At 48.2% G+C, this 21332-nt stretch overlaps 1 protein-coding gene across 1 annotated transcript; it reads right to left on the bottom strand.

Moving 5' to 3' along the window:
- Positions 1 to 1561: 1561 nt before the first annotated feature.
- DDIT3 (DNA damage inducible transcript 3) lies at positions 1562 to 12620 on the bottom strand. Its single transcript, XM_069758561.1, has 4 exons — positions 12488 to 12620; positions 7883 to 7925; positions 7214 to 7383; positions 1562 to 3178 (listed from the first exon to the last, which is right to left on the bottom strand). Exons 3-4 carry the CDS (start codon positions 7349 to 7351, stop codon positions 2678 to 2680), a joined length of 639 nt encoding a protein of 212 aa, XP_069614662.1. The 5' UTR covers positions 7352 to 7383; positions 7883 to 7925; positions 12488 to 12620; the 3' UTR covers positions 1562 to 2677.
- Between the last annotated feature and the right edge of the window lie 8712 nt (positions 12621 to 21332).

Below are 21332 nucleotides of genomic sequence, written 5' to 3' on the forward strand. Positions count from 1 at the left end.
GCATATGTTTCTATTATACTTTTTCTGATTGTTCCACTCCTGGTTTTGGCTTACAAATACTGATGTAAAATACTGACCAAATACTGATAGTGTGACGGCAGCCTAAAACACACAAAAATAAATCCCCCTGTAGTTGCTGAGGTAGCACCGCTCCATCATCTTCCATCTATGATGTCCTTCCATGATGGAGACCCCCCTTTACAGTCATTGATGGTTGAATCTAGAGCTTACAGCCTGCCATTTATTTTAATTAGATTTTTACCAGTTCCAAGATAAACCTATGCTGACAGACTACATGTAAATAGTTAACATGGCAAAGAGCTTGTAAGAATAACTAACTTTGCCTCCTATAAAAAGAAATCCTCTCCATTCTCAAGAACAAATAGATTTTTAATTTTAAAAAGGTGTACAGCTCATTGCCTAGGTTACCGACCAACGCTGCAGGCTGGGTACCATCTTGCACTGCTTGCTGGGTCTATAGTTTAGTGCAGGCTCAGTCCCCTGAAGCTGCCGGATCTCAGATCTAACCAGCCTCAGTATCACTGGGCTTCTCCCACGCTGCAGAGGGAAAGCTGCCTTTACTAGCCGGCTGGGAGACCAACCATGACGCTGGTCAGACAGTAAGCTGGGAAGGCCAAGGGGCAGTGTTTTCCTGCCTGGCGCACATTAAACCACTATAGTAAATGAATGAGTGAGCCACCCACACACACAAAAAATATATATGTCTGTTTGAAAATGTGTGAATATAGTACCATTAAGTTTTATGGGGCTGTGAGAAATGCGGTCATGTGAATTAGCACAATACTGAGTGGTCCTGACAATTCTGTAAGTTGAGGTCCTTAGCTCTGCAGTCACTGGCATTGACAGTTCTGCAGAGACCCTTTAATCCTTTTATTTATGGCTTTATGCAGACAGCTGGAACATGCCTGCAATGCCGTATATTGAACAGGTGCTCCATCTGTAATACAGATTTCAGTATCTTTGGTACGAAATCCACTTCAAACATGGGCATCTAAATTCAGCCTTAGGCTAGATCACACAGTCAGCTGAAGGCCAAGCCGTGACTGGAACAGAGGCTGAGATATGGATCATAAGGAGTGTGTTATTATTGAAGAAAGATGCAACTATAAGGGCAGCGTAGAAACCTGTGTGAAATACAACTACACGTTCGTTGCCTAACTCTTGTAATTATTAGATGACTGCTGTTAAAGAGGTTGTCCAGCCCCCAGGCAGGCACATGACTGCAAGTATGTTATTTGCATATATGTGGTCACCTGCCAACTAGACGTGTACAGCCTCCCTCAACAAGTGTATTGAGCAATGATGGACACAGCTAGTCTGACTGTGGCCAGAATTATGCAAACCACATACTTGCAGTCACAGGACCACCCGCTCCTGGCACTTCCTGACAGCAAGCAATAAGCTATAAACAACGGGGAGCAGAAATCGTGGTGGGGCAGTGTATACAGTGCACTCCAGGGTCAGGTACTGCTTTATTATAGACTGAGGGACTTTAAACACCAGACATGAATACTTACAGAGTAAGAAATAAAACACTATATTTTATACAAGTGAGATTTATTAACTGTAGTTGGTGAAAACCATTATAAAAAGAACACACCACACAAGACGTATATTTGGTCATCATATTTCAGCACTGGATCTGTAACCCCTGCACGCAGAGGCAATATATGGCTGGAGGGGTAATGTCAGTTATTGGTCTGTCTGCTGTGACCGAGTTTTTTAATCAGAGGAACTTCTGCGTTTTATATACGATGATGCCCTCTCCTGGCATCAGTGACTACTTCTGTATTTCGTGTACAGGATTCTTGCTGTGAATAGCAGCTAGTTGGAAACAGAATTAATTCTCCTTAAAGGGAATCTGTGACCCCCTGCGATGTTTTGAAGCGAATAATATGGGCATACAAGTGATGGGACTGTTTGAACAATTCTACCTGTATGCCTCATTGCTGCAGTCCGGTTGTTGAGTAATCATCTTTTAATCCTGTATGTTAATGAGTTCTTCCAGGATCCGGGGCGTGAGGTGCCTAGAAGAAAACTCTGCCTCCAGTGTCTAGTTGCGTACCACCCCTCTCCCACCAGTATCACAGGGCCGTGTACTGGCGGCCCCCAGAATCCCACACCTGCACCCTGCAATAGCGCAGTTATATAAACCTTTCCCACCATTTTTTGGTCGTTGGCTTCATTGTAACTTTGTGCACGAGTCACTGCTGCTGAACAAATCTATCACCTGTCTGCCCATATTAGTTTCTTAAAGACATCCCAGAGGGTGACCGATTCCCTTTAACCTAATTGCACCGTGGTGCTTATAGTGGCCTCCTCCACTGTATTTGCAGAATATACAGGTGCCAGTTCAGGCTTTAACCACAGGTGATGTTGTATACAGTATTACATGTGCTATGTTTAATAGCAGGAACATTGGACACGCAGCCTCGTGCACATGGCGCCATACTGTGCTGGATTACCTTCCTCTAGAAGACATTTCTGTAATAAGGCATCAGATGACAGGTGCCTGTAGCCATATCAGGTTGGTGCACGGGGCCTTATGTAACAAATACTATGTATTACACACAAGTACAGTATATACAGTTAGAACAACGCAATGTCCTTAGAGTATTCCAAACATGACAATTTTCCTTACAGTTCTGACAACATATCACTTTTTAAGATTAACCATTCTTTCTATGAGGGACTTCCTGGTCTTCTCCACTTCCAGCGTCAGCCGTTCAATCTCCCCCTTCAACCGTTCGTTCTCAGACACTAAGTGAGACACTTTCCGTTCATTCTCTTGTTCCTTTTCCTTCACTCGGACCTTTCCTCCTCTAGGTTGGGTGGTCCTCTTCCTCTTGGTTCCACATTGGCTGCCACTAGAGTCCTCATCCTCTGTGTGTGTTTGGGACGGACAACTACTGCAGCCAGAGTCCACCTCAGTGACCCCATCCTGGTTGTTTTGTGGAGACTCTGAAGAAGTAGATGGATTATCAAAGTCATTATGGGATGCTTGGTCAAGAAACCCCAGAACTTCAGAGGGCAACTGATCAACCACCGTTTCCAAAGCAACCACTTCTTCATCAGTAAAGTTCACTGGTAAAGTTGAAGCTATTGACTCAAGAGGCCATAAGAATGGAGAGTTATCCAGAATTTTCTCCTCTGCTATCTAAAATGTAGAGAACAGAAAATAATGTGATGAAAAAGGAAAGAAATGGAACAGATTTAAGGGTGTCCCATTAACCCCTTCAAGACCTTGCCCCCCTCCTTCCCAGAGCCATAACTTTTTTTTATTTTTCCATCAATGTGGCCATGTGAGGGCTAGTTTTGTGGGACAAGTTGTACTTTTGAACGACATCATTGGTTTTACCCTGTCGTGTACTAGAAACCAGGAAAAAAATGCCAAGTGCGCTGAAATTGCAAAAAAAAAAATGCAATCCTACACTTTTTTTTGTTTGACTTTTTTTGCTAGGTTCATTAAATTCTAAAACTGACCTGCCATTATGATTCTCCAAGTAATTACGAGTTCATAGACACGTGTCTAGGTTATATTTTATCTCTAAGTGGTGAAAAAATTCCAAACTTTGCTACAAAAAAAAAAAAAATTTGCACCATTTTCCGATACCTGTAGCGTCTCTATTTTTCAGTGTCGGGTGAGGGGATTTTTTTTGCATGCCAAGCTGACATTATTAATGATACCATTTTGGTGCAGATACGATCTTTTGATCGCCTGTTTACATTTTAATGCAATGTCGTGGCGACCAAAAAAAAACAAAAAAAAAAAAAACATAATTTTGGTGTTTCGAATTTTTTTCTTGCTACGCCGTTTAGCGATCAGGTTAATCCTTTCTATTGATCGGGCGATTCTGAACATGGTGATACCAAATGTGTAGGTTTTATTTTTTTTTTTTTGTTTTGAATGGGGCAAAGGAGGGCGATTTAAACTTGTTTTCATATTTAATTTTTTTTTTACTTTTGCCATGCTTCAATAGCCTCCATGGGAGGCTAGAAGCTGGCACAACTCGATTGCCTCTGCTACATAGGAGCCATCGTCATATCGCCCCTATGTGGTAGTAGATTTACTGCATTGCTATGAGCGCCGACCACAGGGTGGCGCTCACAGCAATCCGGTATCAACAACCATAGAGGTCTCAAGGAAACCTCTGGTTGCTATGCCGACGCATCGCTGATCCCCAGTCATGTGACAGGGGTCGACAATGCGCTCATTTCTGGCCGGAAGCTGTAGTTAAATGCCACTGTCGGCATTTGACAGCGGCAGTTAACTAGTTAATAGCGGCAGGCGAATTGCGATTCCACCCTCCGCTATTGCGGGCACATGTCAGCTGTTCAAAACAGCTCACAGTCCCGGCTTTGATACAGGCTCACCGCCGGAGCCCACATCAAAGCAGGGGATCCGACCTTCCCAGTAATAATACGGCGGAGGTCGGTAAGGGGTTAAGACAACCTTTATAAAATTAAGTCTAAGTAGGGCATAAATTGTATCATGGATGAGAGGGGTCTCCCTGCTTGGACCCCACCTTTTATAATCAGAGCAAATCTGACAAGCAGCAGTTCTGGTTGTTAATGCAATACGTGAGCAAGTGTTCACTTGGTGCCATGTAAGGCCGGTTTACAAGTCAGTGGCTCCGGTACGTGTAGTTACCGTTTTCTCACATACTGGAGACTCTTGACACGTACACCCATTCAAATGAATGGGTCTATGCACATGTCAGTGTGTTTTGACGGACCGTTTGTAAGACACAGACATGTCCTTTTTTTTTTTACCCGGACACACGCACGGGCCGCCAAACGTGCCACATACATGCACACGGAGAACAGTGTACACTGACCTCGTGTGAACAGACCGCCACGGGGGGGGGGGGGAGGGGGGGGGGGAAGCAGCACTACTGTAAGCCGCTGAACACACCTTTCATCCATTGTCCCCAGAGCAGGAGACAATGAGTGGGGGGGAAAAAAAAATAAATTAGGGGAACCCCACGTTGTTGTGGTGTTTTTTTTTGTTTTTTTTTTTTAAGGGGTCATGGATATTGTCCCCCCCCCCCTGTAGATAAGCCCCCGATGTAACCTGAAAGCTAAGAACAACAAGTTTGATCATACTCACCCAGGGGCGGTCCAGGTCCGATGGGAGTCCAGAGCCTCCCAGCTTCATGCAATGACATCCTCTTCCTTGCTTCCTGTTGCGGCTCCTGCGCAGGCGTACTTTGTCTGCCCTGTTGAGGGCAGAGCAAAGTACGCCTGCGCAGGAAGCAAGAGGATGTCATCGCATGAAGTTGAGAGGCGCCGGACCGCACCCCCAGGTGAGCATAATCTATTTTTTCTTATTTCAGGTTACATGGGGGGGGGGGGGGGGGCTCATTTACAGCATTACAGAATGCTGTAGATAAGCCCCTGATGGCGGTGGCCCCAGCATATATACGAAAAAGTAGGAGACAGATTCTCTTTAAAAAACAGCAGCTCACAGCTGCCCAGAAAAGGTGCATCTATTAGATGCACCAATTCTGGAGCTTTGCCTGGTTCTTTCCACTTTCCCTGTATTACCTCAAGTGGGGTAATGAGGGGATAATGTCACCTTCCTATTGTAAGGTGACATTAAGCCAGCTTAGTAATGGAGAGGTGTCAATAAGACACCTGTCCATTATTAATCCCTATAATTGCTAAAGGGTTAATCAACCACACAGTAAGAAAAAAGTCTTTTAATAAAATAAACACAGGTTTCCCACCTTTAAGTCTGCCATTCCAAGCGAAGCCCTTGATCTGTAAAGAAAAAAAAAAGTCAAATAAAACAATATACCATACCTGTCCGGCAGAGTTAGTCCCACACAGTAATCCATATCGAGGGATATGTACAGTTTACAACGGAAGCACTGCTAATACGACTGCCCCCGGCTGAAAACTACTGGTGAATCAATGAAATGCTGGGAGCGGAGCTTCAGTGACTAGCGGTGATGTCACCGCTAATCACTGAAGCTCCGCTCCCAGCATTTCATTCCCCTGTAGTTTTCAGTGGGAGTGGTCGCATTAGCAGCGCTCCCGTTGTAAACTGTACATTCCCCAGTTATGGATTACTGTGTGGGACTGACTGTGTGCCAGACAGGTATGGTATATTGTTGGTTTATTATTTTGACTTTTTTTTTTATTTTACAGGAGATCGAGGGCTTTGCTTGGAATGGCATACTAAAAGAGATTGGGAAACTGTATATTGTTTTATTAAATTAAGACTTACTGTGTGGTGTTTGATTAACCCTTTAGCAACTATAGGATTAGTAATGGAGAGGTGTCTTATTGACACCTCCATTAATAAGCTGGCTTAATGTCACCGTACAATAGAAGGTGACATTTACCCCACTTGCCGCCACTACAGGGAAAGTGGGAAGAACCGGGCACAGCTCCAGAATTGATGCATCTGATAGATGCGCCTTTTCTGAGCAGCTGCTGTTTAGGCTGGGGGGGGCCATATCCATGCCCCCTTACCAGCCTGAGAATAGCAGCCCGCACCTGTGAGTCTTGCAGGATTGGTTTACAAAATATAGGGGTACTTTAGTCAGTTTTTTTTTTTTTTCATCCCTTCTCCCCTGCTCACCAGCCGAGCAGGGGAGAAGGGATGACAGCCGGCTTCAGCACCACAAGCAGGGGAACAGCACTTCTTCCCTGATGGTCGTCCATGTGGTACTGATGTGGCACATTGTTGCCACACGTGTGCTGCATGTAGGACAAACACACGGACATCTCCGGTACCGGAAATATCAGGACCTGTGAAGCCAGCATTATACAGATTCTGAATTTGTGTGTGTATATAATCTATCTATAACGGGAGTTTTTTTGTTAACGCTATTGCAAAGTAGAAGTGACAATTGTTAATTATAAGGAATGGTGCTGCAGTACCCTAGTTTAACAAAGTGGAGAATGAGCATTCACATCACTGCTCCACTTAAAGCCTATGGATCTTCTGGAGAAAGCCATGTGTGGCCTTCAGCAGTCCCACAGACCATAAATGGGGTACATTTCTTAGGATCAGTGGGTTCCCTAGTGTGTCTACCCATCCACAGAATAAGTGATCACCTTAAAAACACAAGGAGGCAAATTCATTACATGTAGCATTGAATATATATCAGTCTTCATATGAAGGACTCTGGAATACAACAAGCCAAATTCATGTAGAGACAAAAGTCATTTCAGCACTAACCTGTTGAGATACCAACTGGAGAGCGGCAGGATTTTTTGTCTCCGAGAACAAGATGTCTTGTAAGTCCTCATACCAGGCCTCCAGATCCAACCCAGACAAGTGGCCGGCAGAGCAGAACGGTAAGGGTTCTGCCATCATTTTTGGCAGTCTTGCTGCACAATCCCACCACACTATGACAAAAAGATATTACGGTCATTTATTTTTTGAGCATAACTTAATATTTGTTCACCAAGCACCACCACTAAATGTTTGGCAGGGGTAAGACTTGTGAGCACATTAGTCAGCCTTACTCATGGTAATGATGTGGATTAGTGATGAGCGAATATACTCGTTACTCGAGATTTCCCAAGCACGCTCGGTGTGTCCTCCGAGTATTTTGTAGTGCTCGGAGATTTAGTTTTCCTTGCAGCAGCTGAATGATTTACAGCTATTAGACAGCTTGATTACATGTGGGGATTCCCTAGCAACTGGGCAACACCACCCCCCCAGTAGCTGGAAATCATTCAGCTGCGGTGATGAAAACTAAATCTCTGAACACCAACAAATACTCGGAGGTCACCCGAGCAATGAGTACACTCGCTCATCACTAATGTGGACCCCTTCCAGTGGAGACATGGGTGTCAGTAACAAGTTTGGTTTAATGGACAGAGTGAAAGTAACACAGATTACCTCAGGTGTGATTGTGAAAGAAAGTCGTCTTTCTCTTCCAACACTGAAAAAGAAATACGAAATACATCAGTAGGAGCCATAAAAAAAACGCAACAAAATACAGACATTAGGATTTGGCTGTGCGCGGAGGACTTGTTTTCCTCTGCCTTCCTCCTCTCTTTAATAAGCCAGAGAGATGGAAAACAAGTATGTGGGAAGGTGCACCAAGTGACTGTTCAACCCAAGCACAAGCGCTCAGCGCACCTTCACACCTGCTTGTTTTCCATCTATCGCTACCCTTCTCTGGCTCTATGAAGGCAGAGCTGTCAATGGAGATTGAGGGGAAACTAGATGGGAAGGTGTACTTAATCTTATTTATTGGCCATGCCTTTGTGGTCCAAGAGTTTGATCCAACTTTGTTACAACTCCACACACGGTTTACCTTTAGCCACCACTAGACCTACTACCTGTTACATCAGTGGGGGTGTGTGACCCACCCCATTCCCATACCAATATTGACAGCCAGAGCCTAAAGGTACCTTCACATTAAGCGACACTGCAGCGATACCGACAACGATCTGGATCGCTGCAGCGTCGCTGTTTGGTCGCTGGAGAGCTGTCACACAGACAGCTCTCCAGCGACCAACGATGCCGGTAACCAGGGTAAACATCGGGTAACTAAGCGCAGGGCCGCACTTAGTAACCCGATGTTTACCCTGGTTACCATCCTAAAAGAAACAAACACTACATACTTACCTAACGCTGTCTGTCCTCCAGCGCTGTGCTCTGCACTCCTCCTGTACTGGCTGTGAGCACAGCGGCCGGAAAGCACAGCGGTGACGTCACTGCTGTGCTTTCCGGCTGACCGACGCTCACAGCCAGTACAGGAGGAGTGCAGAGCACAGCGCTGGAGGACAGACAGCGTTAGGTAAGTATGTAGTGTTTGTTTTTTTTAGGATGGTAACCAGGGTAAACATCGGGTTACTAAGCGCGGCCCTGCGCTTAGTAACCCGATGTTTACCCTGGTTACCAGTGAAGACATCGCTGGATCGGTGTCACACACGCCGATCCAGCGACGAAATAAAGTTCTGGACTTTCTTCAGCGACCAACGATCTCCCAGCAGGGGCCTGATCGTTGGTCGCTGTCACACAACGATTTTATTAACGATATCGTTGCTACGTCACAAAAAGCAACGATATCGTTAACAATATGGTTATGTGTGAAGGTACCTTAAGAATAGGACAAATCTATTTGTCAACCCCTTTGATTCCAGTAGGCCATATCTATGAATGCAGTGGCCAAGGACAGAAAGAGTCCCTATCATTTTGAGAAACTTCTGATGAGTCATAATGATCTATCCTCTAATGGTGGCAAAACAGATTCTGAGAACATTGTTAGATGCAAGGGCTACAAGCTGTAAGGCAAGTGAACACATCCAGATTAAGGAGATCTGCGGAAAATTGTTAATTTAAGGTGGACACAAGCCATAGAGCCAAACTAGGAATTGCTTCTGGCCCTTACTTTAAGATGTCAGTGGCTGTCTCAGCATCTAGACCCCCCACCAGAGGACAACATCTAGGGCTTCTAAACACAATGTTGGTTGAATCTGCACTCTGATGTGTATGGGGGCTCCAATGCCATTTGACAAGGATCAGGCATTTTGACTGACAACTGAAATTTTTTCCCCGAAATAAGCCGACTCCCTTCAGAGAACACTTATAAGCATGCATGTGTATGGGAAGTCTAGAAAAACTGCTTCAGCAGAAGGTTATGCAACATTTATGGTTACCTTTAGAACTGATCTGCTGTGTCAGAGGCAGACCCCAGAGATTATACAATTACCACCTCTCCTGTGACCCCCGGGGTCCCAGCCATCAGCTCCCTCTAGCTTCACCAATTAACAAGTCATCCCCAATACTCTGGAGAGGGGAACACCTTTCAAATACCCATACAGAAGTGAAGAGTGTGTAGCATGCGGTCACCTAATGTCTTAGGTGTGGGTTATTTCCTCAATGCATTAAAGGGAATCTGTCACCCACAAAATGGCAATTAAACTGCCTAAACGTTTAAATAGGGGCTAGGTCATTATATATATATAGATATAGAGAGAGAGAGAGCATACTTGGCATATATAGTTTATTTTGAGTAAATTATAAGCTAAAATTGAAAATAAGTTATTTGATATGAAAATGAGGGCACTTCAGTTAAGCCTTAGCAGGATGTCTGCCTGGTGACCAGTCGGACCCTCCTATTTGCAGAATAGAGCCAGTACTTTTAAGTGATTGACGCTTCTCTGAAGCTCAGAGCAGACGCTGTGTCATATCCAGCATTACACGCACAATGATGATGTGCACTCACAATGTGGCTGTGCTCTAATGGATGATGTGCTCTGATGGATGATGTGCTCTGATGGATGATGTGAGCAGATACACGGCGGACCACCCTCGCCTCCTCACTGAGGCTGCAGACAGGATCCAGTGTGCTCCTGCATTGTGTGCGCCTCATCCAGTGTCAGTGCGCAAAATTATGTGCTACAGCATTCACACTCGGCTTCTGACAAGGTGAAGGCATGATGGTGCGCCAAGGATTAGGGTGAACCAGAGGCGACTTCCTTTGCATATCAACCCCTTCCATCTTTTATGTTACCATATACATGCGTAGTATGATCTAAAATAGAGGCTACGACCCCTGATATAAAGGATTGGGCAGTTTGGGAGGGGGGTGGACTCCCTCTAACATAACTGTGACTGCTGCACCGTGCCCACCACTAGAGACATGCCCAGACAGGGAGCTGGAAGAATATCGTTTTCCGCATATTTTATATGTGACAGAATATTCTGTGGCAGATAACTTGGCACACAATGACCTGTGAAGTATCAGGCTCTCTCCTCCCTGTTTTAAGAATGTGCTCAAGTCTAAAAAAAATTTTTTTGCATCAAATTATCGCAAATCCCAATAGACTCAGTGAAATCTCATCCTAAGAAAGCGTTCCCTAGGTCGGATCTGTAGACGCCAATATACCTAGGACGCGGGCCGTCTTCCCGGCTATGAAGTGTTACGTTCTACACGGTACAGAAGGCGCTAGTCCTAAATTGCTCGGCGATAATCACTGGGGGCTGCTGGTGTCCGGTGTCACCGGCCTACAGCTACCGATGTCCATGCTGCCTGGCGCTCAGATCACCCCTCAGAGACACTTTATACAGTATGTAGAGACACAGCCCAACCAAGGCTCTGGTCACACTTGGATTTTGGTTTTCAGTAATAGAGAAAAAAAGCCAACAAAACAGTGTAAAACCGAAGAGACCTCACTGACTATTAGTGCCAATGTGATTGGAACCAGACAGGACCACTGTACAGCAAACAGGCCCAATCTCCACCTCATGTGACAGACGTTAAGAAAATTGTCTCTTTATGCCTATAACAAGAAGAAACTAAGAAGGGCCGTGCGATCTCTAGTTTCCGGTGACCGCAATAGTCATAATCCATAGTAACCAGAGATCACGGCGGAATTTGTGCAAATTCCTTTTATCCAGAAGAGGTAAATACCCGGCGGCGGCGCTCATCTCCGGTTACACACAGGGACCCCCACAACTGGGGATGAAGCCTGGGAGCCAGCACCTCAGCCAACAGGTTTCCAGCCATCAAGGTTACATACAGGGACCCCCACAACTGGGGATGAAGCCTGGGAGCCAGCACCTCAGCCCACAGGTTTCCAGCCATCAAGGTTACACACAGGGACCCCCACAACTGGGGATGAAGCCTGGGAGCCAGCACCTCAGCCCACAGGTTTCCAGCCATCAACGTTACACACAGGGACCCCCACAACTGGGGATGAAGCCTGGTAGCCAGCACCTCAGCCCACAGGTTTCCAGCCATCAAGGTTACACACAGGGACCCCCCACAACTGGGGATGAAGCCTGGGAGCCAGCACCTCAGCCCACAGGTTTCCAGCCATCAAGGTTACATACAGGGACCCCCACAACTGGGGATGAAGCCTGGGAGCCAGCACCTCAGCCCACAGGTTTCCAGCCATCAAGGTTACATACAGGGACCCCCACAACTGGGGATGAAGCCTGGGAGCCAGCACCTCAGCCCACAGGTTTCCAGCCATCAAGGTTACATACAGGGACCCCCACAACTGGGGATGAAGCCTGGGAGCCAGCACCTCAGCCCACAGGTTTCCAGCCATCAAGGTTACATACAGGGACCCCCACAACTGGGGATGAAGCCTGGGAGCCAGCACCTCAGCCCACAGGTTTCCAGCCATCAAGGTTACATACAGGGACCCCCCACAACTGGGGATGAAGCCTGGGAGCCAGCACCTCAGCCCACAGGTTTCCAGCCATCAAGGTTACATACAGGGACCCCCACAACTGGGGATGAAGCCTGGGAGCCAGCACCTCAGCCCACAGGTTTCCAGCCATCAAGGTCACTCACACCCTAGGACCAAGGTCATCTCCAGCACACACAGAACACTTAGTGACGGACTAATAGCCATGGCAGCCATGTGACCGAACCCCCGCACTTCTGTCAGCAGCCCCGACACACAGACAATGGCTGACAGGACACGGCGCCGCCTTGTACAGGATGAGGAGCGGACAGAGGAAATGACAAGGACCGTTCACCTTTTTCCACGTAGGGTCTGTTCGCTGGTGATAGGGGCAGTGACCGCGGCGGCGCAGGGTGCTGGTGAGTGGGTTCTCGTTTGGAGACCAGGAGCTCATGTTAATCATCGTCTGCGTCTTCAGCAAAACGACTGAGGACGAAACGCAGAAATCCGCTATATATACGGAGGCTTCAGCCAATACGAAAACAGCAGATGACGCCAGCCAATCACACAGCCGGCTCTTCTCGGTGGTTCTCAATGGGGCATATAGCAGTAATCAGTAGAAAGCCAGAACAAAGAGCCAATGAGGAGCGGCCGAGGAATCCAGGACGAGGCTTGAGACGCATAAGGAGGCGTGGCTGAGGTGTGTGGGCTGCTGTGGAGGAGGGGAAGTGCGGAAGTGTCCTGTTGGAAGTCACGAGTTAGGATGAGTCAGAGCGGATGATGCAAGGGCTGGCAAGCCGTGAAGCCGAGGCCGTGACGGATCATGGGACCAGGGGACTTTCCCAGCCCGTTCTCTAGTATGACCTCCATGTGTCCGCTGTGCGCGCCTAGAGGAGCCTTGTGTGGATGGTGGGCAGTGCAGGAGGGTCTGCTGGTCCTCAGTCATCTCTGTATGTGCTAGTGCTGCCTGTGACCAACACTGTTCACAACATATCAATAGCCATAACATTGGAGGGAGCCTGCCATGGACCCCACAGGACCCCTGAAGGCACCAAGACGCTGCCTTACTACCAAGATTTCAACGTCCTTAGAGACCTGTAAAGGGGGTCTCCAGGGAAGATCAGTTACAGTTTTGTAGGATATGTGATGACTCGCTAATCGCGGTGGGTCCGACTGCTGGGACCGATTGGGAATCGATGGGGGTCTGACTACTGGGACCTGCACCGATGGGAAATCGATGGGGGTCCGACTGCTGGGACCTGCACCGATGGGAAATCGATGGGGGTCCGACTGCTGGGACCTGCACCGATGGGAAATCGATGGGGGTCCGACTGCTGGGACCTGCACCGATGGGAAATCGATGGGGGTCTGACTGCTGGGACCTGCACCGATGGGAAATCGATGGGGGTCTGACTGCTGGGACCAGCACCGATGGGAAATCGATGGGAGTCCGACTGCTGGGACCAGCATCGATGGGAGTCCGACTGCTGGGACCAGCATCGATGGGAGTCCGACTGCTGGGACCTGCACCAATGGGAAATCGATGGGGGTCTGACTGCTGGGACCTGCACCGATGGGAAATCGATGGGGGTCTGACTGCTGGGACCTGCACCGATGGGAAATCGATGGGGGTCCGACTGCTGGGACCTGCACCGATGGGAAATCGATGGGAGTTTGACTGCTGTGACCTGCACCGATGGGAAATCGATGGGAGTCCGACTGCTGGGACCAGCACCGATGGGAAATCGATGAGGGTCCGACTGCTGGGACCAGCACCGATGGGAAATCGATGGGAGTCCGACTGCTGGGACTTGCACTGATGGGAAATCGATGGGGGTCCGTCTGCTCTGGGACCTGTACCTATGGGAAATCGATGGGAGTCCGACTGCTGGGACCTGCACCGATGGGAAATCGATGGGAGTCCGACTGCTGGGACCTGCACCGATGGGAAATCGATGGGGGTCCAACTGCTGGGACCAGCACAGATGGGAAATCAATAGGGGTCCGACTGCTGGGGCCTGCACCGATGGGAAATCGATGGGAGTCCGACTGCTGGGACCTGCACCGATGGGAAATCGATGGGGGTCCGACTGCTGGGACCAGCACATATGGGAAATCAATAGGGGTCCGACTGCTGGGACCTGCACCGATGGGAAATCGATGGGGGTCTGACTGCTGGGACCTGCACCGATGGGAAATCGATGGGAGTCCGACTACTGGGACCAGCACCGATGGGAAATCGATTGGGGTCTGACTGCTGGGACCAGCACCGATGGGAAATCGATGGGGGTCTGACTGCTGGGACCAGCATCGATGGGAAATCGATGGGGGTCTGACTGCTGGGACCAGCATCGATGGGAAATCGATTGGGGTCTGACTGTTGGGACCAGCACCGATGGGAAATCGATGGGAGTCCGACTGCTGGGACCAGCATCGATGGGAGTCCGACTGCTGGGACCAGCATCGATGGGAGTCCGACTGCTGGGACCAGCATCGATGGGAGTCCGACTGCTGGGACCTGCACCAATGGGAGTCCGACTGCTGGGACCAGCATCGATGGGGGTCCGACTGCTGGGACCAGCATCGATGTGAAATCGATGGGGGTCCGACTGCTGGGACCAGCATCGACGGGAAATCGATGAGGGTCCGACTGCTGGGACCAGCACCGATGGGGGTCCGACTGTTGGGACTTGCACTGATGGGAAATCGATGGGGGTCCGACTGCTGGGACATATGGGAAATCAATAGGGGTCCGACTGCTGGGACCTGCACCGATGGGAAATCGATGGGGGTCTGACTGCTGGGACCTGCACCGATGGGAAATCGATGGGAGTCCGACTGCTGGGACCAGCACCGATGGGAAATCGATTGGGGTCTGACTGCTGGGACCAGCACCGATGGGAAATCGATGGGGGTCCGACTGCTGGGACCAGCACATATGGGAAATCAATAGGGGTCCGACTGCTGGGACCTGCACCGATGGGAAATCGATGGGGGTCTGACTGCTGGGACCTGCACCGATGGGAAATCGATGGGAGTCCGACTGCTGGGACCAGCACCGATGGGAAATCGATTGGGGTCTGACTGCTGGGACCAGCACCGATGGGAAATCGATGGGAGTCCGACTGCTGGGACCAGCACCGATGGGAAATCGATGGGAGTCCGACTGCTGGGACCTGCACCGATGGGAAATCGATGGGGGTCTGACTGCTGGGACCAGCATCGATGGGAAATCGATTGGGGTCTGACTGTTGGGACCAGCACCGATGGGAAATCGATGGGAGTCCGACTGCTGGGACCAGCATCGATGGGAGTCCGACTGCTGGGACCAGCATCGATGGGGGTCCGACTGCTGGGACCAGCATCGATGTGAAATCGATGGGGGTCCGACTGCTGGGACCAGCATCGACGGGAAATCGATGAGGGTCCGACTGCTGGGACCAGCACCGATGGGGGTCCGACTGTTGGGACTTGCACTGATGGGAAATCGATGGGGGTCCGACTGCTCTGGGACCTGTACCTATGGGAAATCGATAGGGGTCGGACTGCTGGGACCTACACCGATGGGAAATCGATGGGGGTCCGACTGCTGGGACCAGTACCATTGGGAAATGCATGGGGGTCCGACTGATGGGACTTGTATCGATGGGGATCCGATTGTTGGGAGTTGTACCTATTGGAAAATGCTGGGGGTCTGACTGATGGGACCTGTAACGATAGAAAAATCGCTGGGGATCCGACTGATGAACCTTTATCCCTTATAGAAAGGAGCAGAAATGCTTCCGGTGCTCCATTTGTTCCCTGTGTGGCTGGTGAGCGCTGCACTCAGTTTTTTCCTGGAGCCCCATAGAGAACAAATACAGCTGCGATCGGGAGTCCAAACCTCGACTGTATCTCAACACAGAAATATACATTTTTTTGGTCTCCCAATAGGTGCTGGTCCCAGCATACGGACCCCTAACAACCAGCAAATTTTGGCCTATCCTTTCGCTTGATAATGTCTTGTTTTCATCAAACAATCCCGTTAAACCCTATTCCTGGGACCACCCCAAAACACCCCTTGTTGGGTAGATAGCATAGGACCCACCCTTTTTGGTCGCAACACAGGTTTGTATTGTAAAATCAGGACTGATGGCAAGTATGGCTAGCAGCAGACAGATCTGCAAGGTCAGGCCACATGGATTAGAATTGTATTCTGGCTCCACTACCTTCATCAGGAGATGAGTGGGTTGGTAATATCAAGTCTACCGACAACCAGCAGACGCCAGTAAATGTGCATTATCCTGCTGTAAGAAGACAAGGGAGTCCTGCTGCTTTACAAAGATTACTTGGTTTACAACAATGTTTAGGAAGGTGGAATATGAGGAAATCCCCATCTACATCAGTGGTGGGAGCCTCTGCTCAGAGCATCTGGCTTGTTAGTAGTTTATTGTAATCAATTAGAATGTGAAGTAAATAAAGAAAAGTGAAATCAAATCAATATTTGGTGTCACCTCCCTTTGTCTTCAAAGCCACATAATTTCTAAGTACACTTGTACCTTACATGTCTTCAATTGTCCTGCGTCCAACACATGAAGTCCTAGACCTGACTGCTCTATTGCTGCCTGATTTATCCTCCTACCTCCTGAATACATTTACGGTAATTTTCACAAGATAATCAATGTTAGTCACTTTATCTGTCACTGGTGGTCAGTCTGGGGCGTTGTTCACATTTAGTGCATTTTGTTTCCTACACATTTTATCTACATTTTTCCCTGCAGGTGTCCGTACCATAATACCAATTATCTGATCGTTGTAATGTTGTGTTGTTGGTGCCAATGAGTGTTCTGATGAAAATTTAGTATCCAGTGCTCTGCTCCAGCTGCTTCCTTAAAGGGACTCTGTCACCTGAATTTGACAGGCTCTGTTAATGGTCAGATGGGCGGTGTTTTCTGTTCTTTCATGCACCCCTTCTTTTCCTGCTGGCCGCAATATTGTCTTGAATTTGATTAGGTTTTCTCCATAGTACACGCGTGCACAGTGCAATCTCGCCTTGCGCACACGCAGTATGCTTTGCTCAACTGCGGGCAAAGCCGAAAAGCATTAGTGCACATGTGTCGGCGCACTATGTCCCGGAAGTATTTTGCTGTGTTCCGGGACATAGTGTGCCGGCACATGCGCATTAATGCTTTTCGGCTTTTCCCGCAGTTGGGCAAAGCATACTGCACGTGCGCAAGGCGAGATTGCACTGTGCACGCGTGTACTACGGAGGAAACCTAATAAAATTCAAGACAATATTGTAGCCAGCAGGAAAAGAAGGGGTGCATGAAAGAACAGAAAACACCGCCCATCTGACCATTAACAGAGCCCGCCAAATTCAGGTGATGGAGTCCCTTTAATGGCGGGTGTGCTCCTTCATGGTTTGTTGTTTCTGAACTTATTTTTTTATTAAAACCTAAAGTCATAAAATGTTGCCAATCGTTAAATGTCTATTAACATTTACTTTGAAATGCTGGAAAGTGCAGTTTAGGAGATATCTCACCTTCGTATGAAAAAGATGTGAAACCCCTAGACAGTCAGGGAATAGGGTGTGATGGGGAGTAGGGTGTGATAGGGAGTAGGGTGCGATGGGGAGTGGGGTGTGATAGGGAGCAGGGTGTGATGGGAATTGGGGTGTGATGAAAAGGGGGGTGATGGGGAGTGGGGTGTGACGTGATAGGGAGTAGGCTGTGATGGGGAGTGAGGTGTGACGGGAAGTGGGCTGTGACGGGAAGTGGGGTGTGACGGGGAGTGGGTGTGACGGGAATTGGGGTGTGACGGAGTAGGTTTGACGGGGAGTGTGCTGTGATGAGTGGGCTGTGACGGGGAGTGGGCTGTGATGGGGAATGTGTCTCATAATGTGGAGTCTTTGGTATAACCTTGACTCTTGCAGACAATAGCATTTGAGATTGCATGTTAGGTGAACATTCCTGCAGCCTCATAATTACAGGAACTGATATTGAAAGTTGTTATCTTTGACATGGATTTGAATGTCGGCTATTAGGTTTTTATTGCCAGTGTAAGTCCACAGTAACACAAGGGATCTATTACGCAAGTAAACTCTTTTCCTTTTTTTTATTGAGAGAAAAACTTCCCACAATAAAACAAATGGAATAAAAGCAAAAGTTACAATAGATCAAAATAAGAAGCCAAAGCAACAAGGAAAGAGGTGGTCGCAGCTCCTGCATAGCAGCTCTATCAGTATGAATGAGTGAGCTGCAGTACTCCAGTGCATGGACAGGAGTTGTGCTGTCTCCGGTACTGACACAAGGAGCTGCCTTTGCCTCTTCTTTCTGCTTAAAGAGGACTTTTATCGAATGTTTCATGTTGAACTAGACACTCGATGTCAGTGGCTGCAGGACGGTATAGAACTTGTTTTCATTTATTTTGTCTCTCCTGTTCGGATATATCAAAGTATTTTGCATCTAATTAATTAAAGGGAGTCTGTCAGGAGGCTTTGTTACCTTATCTGAGAGTAGCCTGATGTAGGCAAGGAGAAGCCGAATTCAACGATGTATCACTTCGTTAACTGAATGCTGCTGTTCTGACCGAGTTTTTAGATTTAGCAATACAGCAGAGCTGAGAAAGCGAACCCCACCCACAGCTAACCCCGCCCACACCAAGCTCTGTATATGCAGTGTCCATAGACAGGGAGCTGCTTATCACAGGAGGGGGCGTGTCGGACTAGCATGCATGCACTGCTGTGTCCCAGCAATGATAAGCTCCTGGTGCTATCTACCGACCGGATATTACTTCATTAGAAGTGTGCTGTCTTCCAGGTGCCCAAATCAAAGGTGTCTGATAGAATACCCATGTTTTCTAATATATGTAGGAACAAATGACTCGGGTCTGTGAAGCAGAACAATCTCAGCCAGAGATCTGACCTTAGAGTGGGGAGAGCACTGACATGATTCCGTGCTTCTCCGCATTATGCTCCCTGTCAGAGCTATGTGTGGGAATGCAGGGAGCATACGTAGTACACACTGGGGGTGGGGTGTTGGGGGGACTCTTATGACAGGAGCTGCGCATGCGCGGCCACTCGAGAACGGATAAAGCCTGCAGACAGAATAACACCAGGGGGCACATTTCAGCAGATCAAAGCTTGTTGTGTTGTTTTTTTTAATGGAGCATAATTTTTAATAACTGTAAATTACAAATCCATTTATTTCCAACTTCTGCTTGGTTCAATGTATTCTTTATGTTGGCACAACCCCTTCAATCCTGTTGCTTTCCATTTGGAGCTAGCTGCATCATTCAAACTCCATAACATTTTTCACAAGCCTCTTTTAAAGAAATATGTGGCTTCTGAAACCAGGATTCCCCGGTATTGCTGGTGAAAGTGGGCATTCACATGTCCACAAGTATAAGATTTGCATGATTCCATGTGTTATCCACTCAATGTAAGTGAATAAAGGGAAGCCAAGCATGTCTAGTTACTGCATTTATGTAAATCGCATACTTGTGGTCAAGTGACCTCCCGCTCTCACCGACAATATCAATGAATCCTGACATTGTGCGCACCACATGCTGCAGGATTCAAAAGTCTGCAGTCTGAGACTTTTAGGACTATGTTTTACTACGGGGCAGTGCAGATCTGCAATTTTTTTTCCCTTCCCCATGACGGCACCTAACGTGAGAGATGGTCCCAGTCCCCCCAGGAACAGGAAACCTGCATAGGAGATAAAAGATGGGGGCGGCACCTCTCTCCTCAGTTTGGTTTCTGTTCCTACGGGGAACCTGCGACGTCGACCCAGAGGGATCGCTCTCTGGAGGAGCCGGTCGGGGGACCGAGGCCCGCGGCAGGAGCAGCTGGCGGCATATGCGGCCGCATTACTCACATGATGTCTGTATTGGAGGCGTCCTACCCGCCGGGGGCTCCCCGTGTCCGCTCCTGGCCGGAGGCTGGGCCGGGGCAGAGGCGTGTCCCATCACTAGGCTGGCGCCGGGGTGAATGGGAGTACTTCCGGGTTCGACCGGAAGTAGCTTCACACGCCAAGGAGAGTGCTCTGCTGACATTCCCAGGAGGGAGAAAGTTCAGGGACGCTGACACCGCCTCTCTGTACTATATTAAGAGGCAAGGCATAAGCAGCAGTGCCAATAGCCTCTCCAAACATGGCGGACCCGACTGCGGAATCGCCGGTGCCAGTGGACATTCCACAGACCCCCGTGGTATTTAAGTTTTGGTGGGTGAGTGCCTTTGTAAGGCAAATAACATGTCAGTAACTCCGTATCTCTGTATTATATTGTGCAGGGGAGGAAGGTTACTGCCAAGCAGAAAAACAAAGTCTGCGCTCTCTGTGATAAAGCTCTTCCTAAAACTTATGACAAACGGATCTGTCGTTTATGTATAGAAAAGACTGGCCGAGGAGTCCTCATCATTACTCCAAAATATAAAGGCTATCGTTAGGGATGAAGTAAAAATCACAGTAAAGGAGCAAATGAAACAGCATGGGTTACATAGCTCAGAAAATCCACCTCCTAGACCTGCCCAAACCTCTGACGTGGAATCAGAAGGCGAACCAGGGGAATTGCCACTTGATGATGATTCAGACTTAAGGTACCGTCACACTCAGCAACGCTGCAGCGATGTAGACAACGAGCCGATCGCTGGAGCGTCGCTGTTTAGGTTGCTGTAGAGACGTCAAACACGGCAACTCCAGAACGATGCAGGAGCGATCCAGTGACGTAACGGCGACTCACTTATAGTTCTCGCTGGTTGTTAGCTCCATGTAAAACATTGCTGGCATCGTTGCTTTTCCTGTCAAACATGACGATACACGCCGACCTGACGACCAAATAAAGTTCTGGCCTTCTAGCTCCGACCAGCGATGTCACAGCGGGATCCAGATCGCTGCTGCGTGTCAAACACAATGAGATCGCTATCCAGGACGCTGCAACGTCACGGATCGTTGTCGTTCTCGTTGTAAAGTTGCTGAGTGTGAAGGTACCTTTAGACTCTTCAGATGAAGAGTGTGGTCGGCCGTATGTACTATCTGAGGATGTGGGGAAACTGCTTAAGCTAGTTAGATCAACATTGAGGGTTGAAACACCAAAAGAACATAAAACAACCCTGGATTCTATGTCAAGCAACCTAGAGGTGAAAAAACGCAGAGTTTTTCCCTTTCACAAAAATGTGTTAAATTTAATTAAAAAAAGAGTGTAAAAAAAACAAATAAAAAAAT

The sequence above is a fragment of the Ranitomeya imitator genome, chromosome 3 (assembly GCF_032444005.1).
Source record: "Ranitomeya imitator isolate aRanImi1 chromosome 3, aRanImi1.pri, whole genome shotgun sequence".
Classification (NCBI taxonomy): Eukaryota; Metazoa; Chordata; class Amphibia; order Anura; family Dendrobatidae; genus Ranitomeya; species Ranitomeya imitator.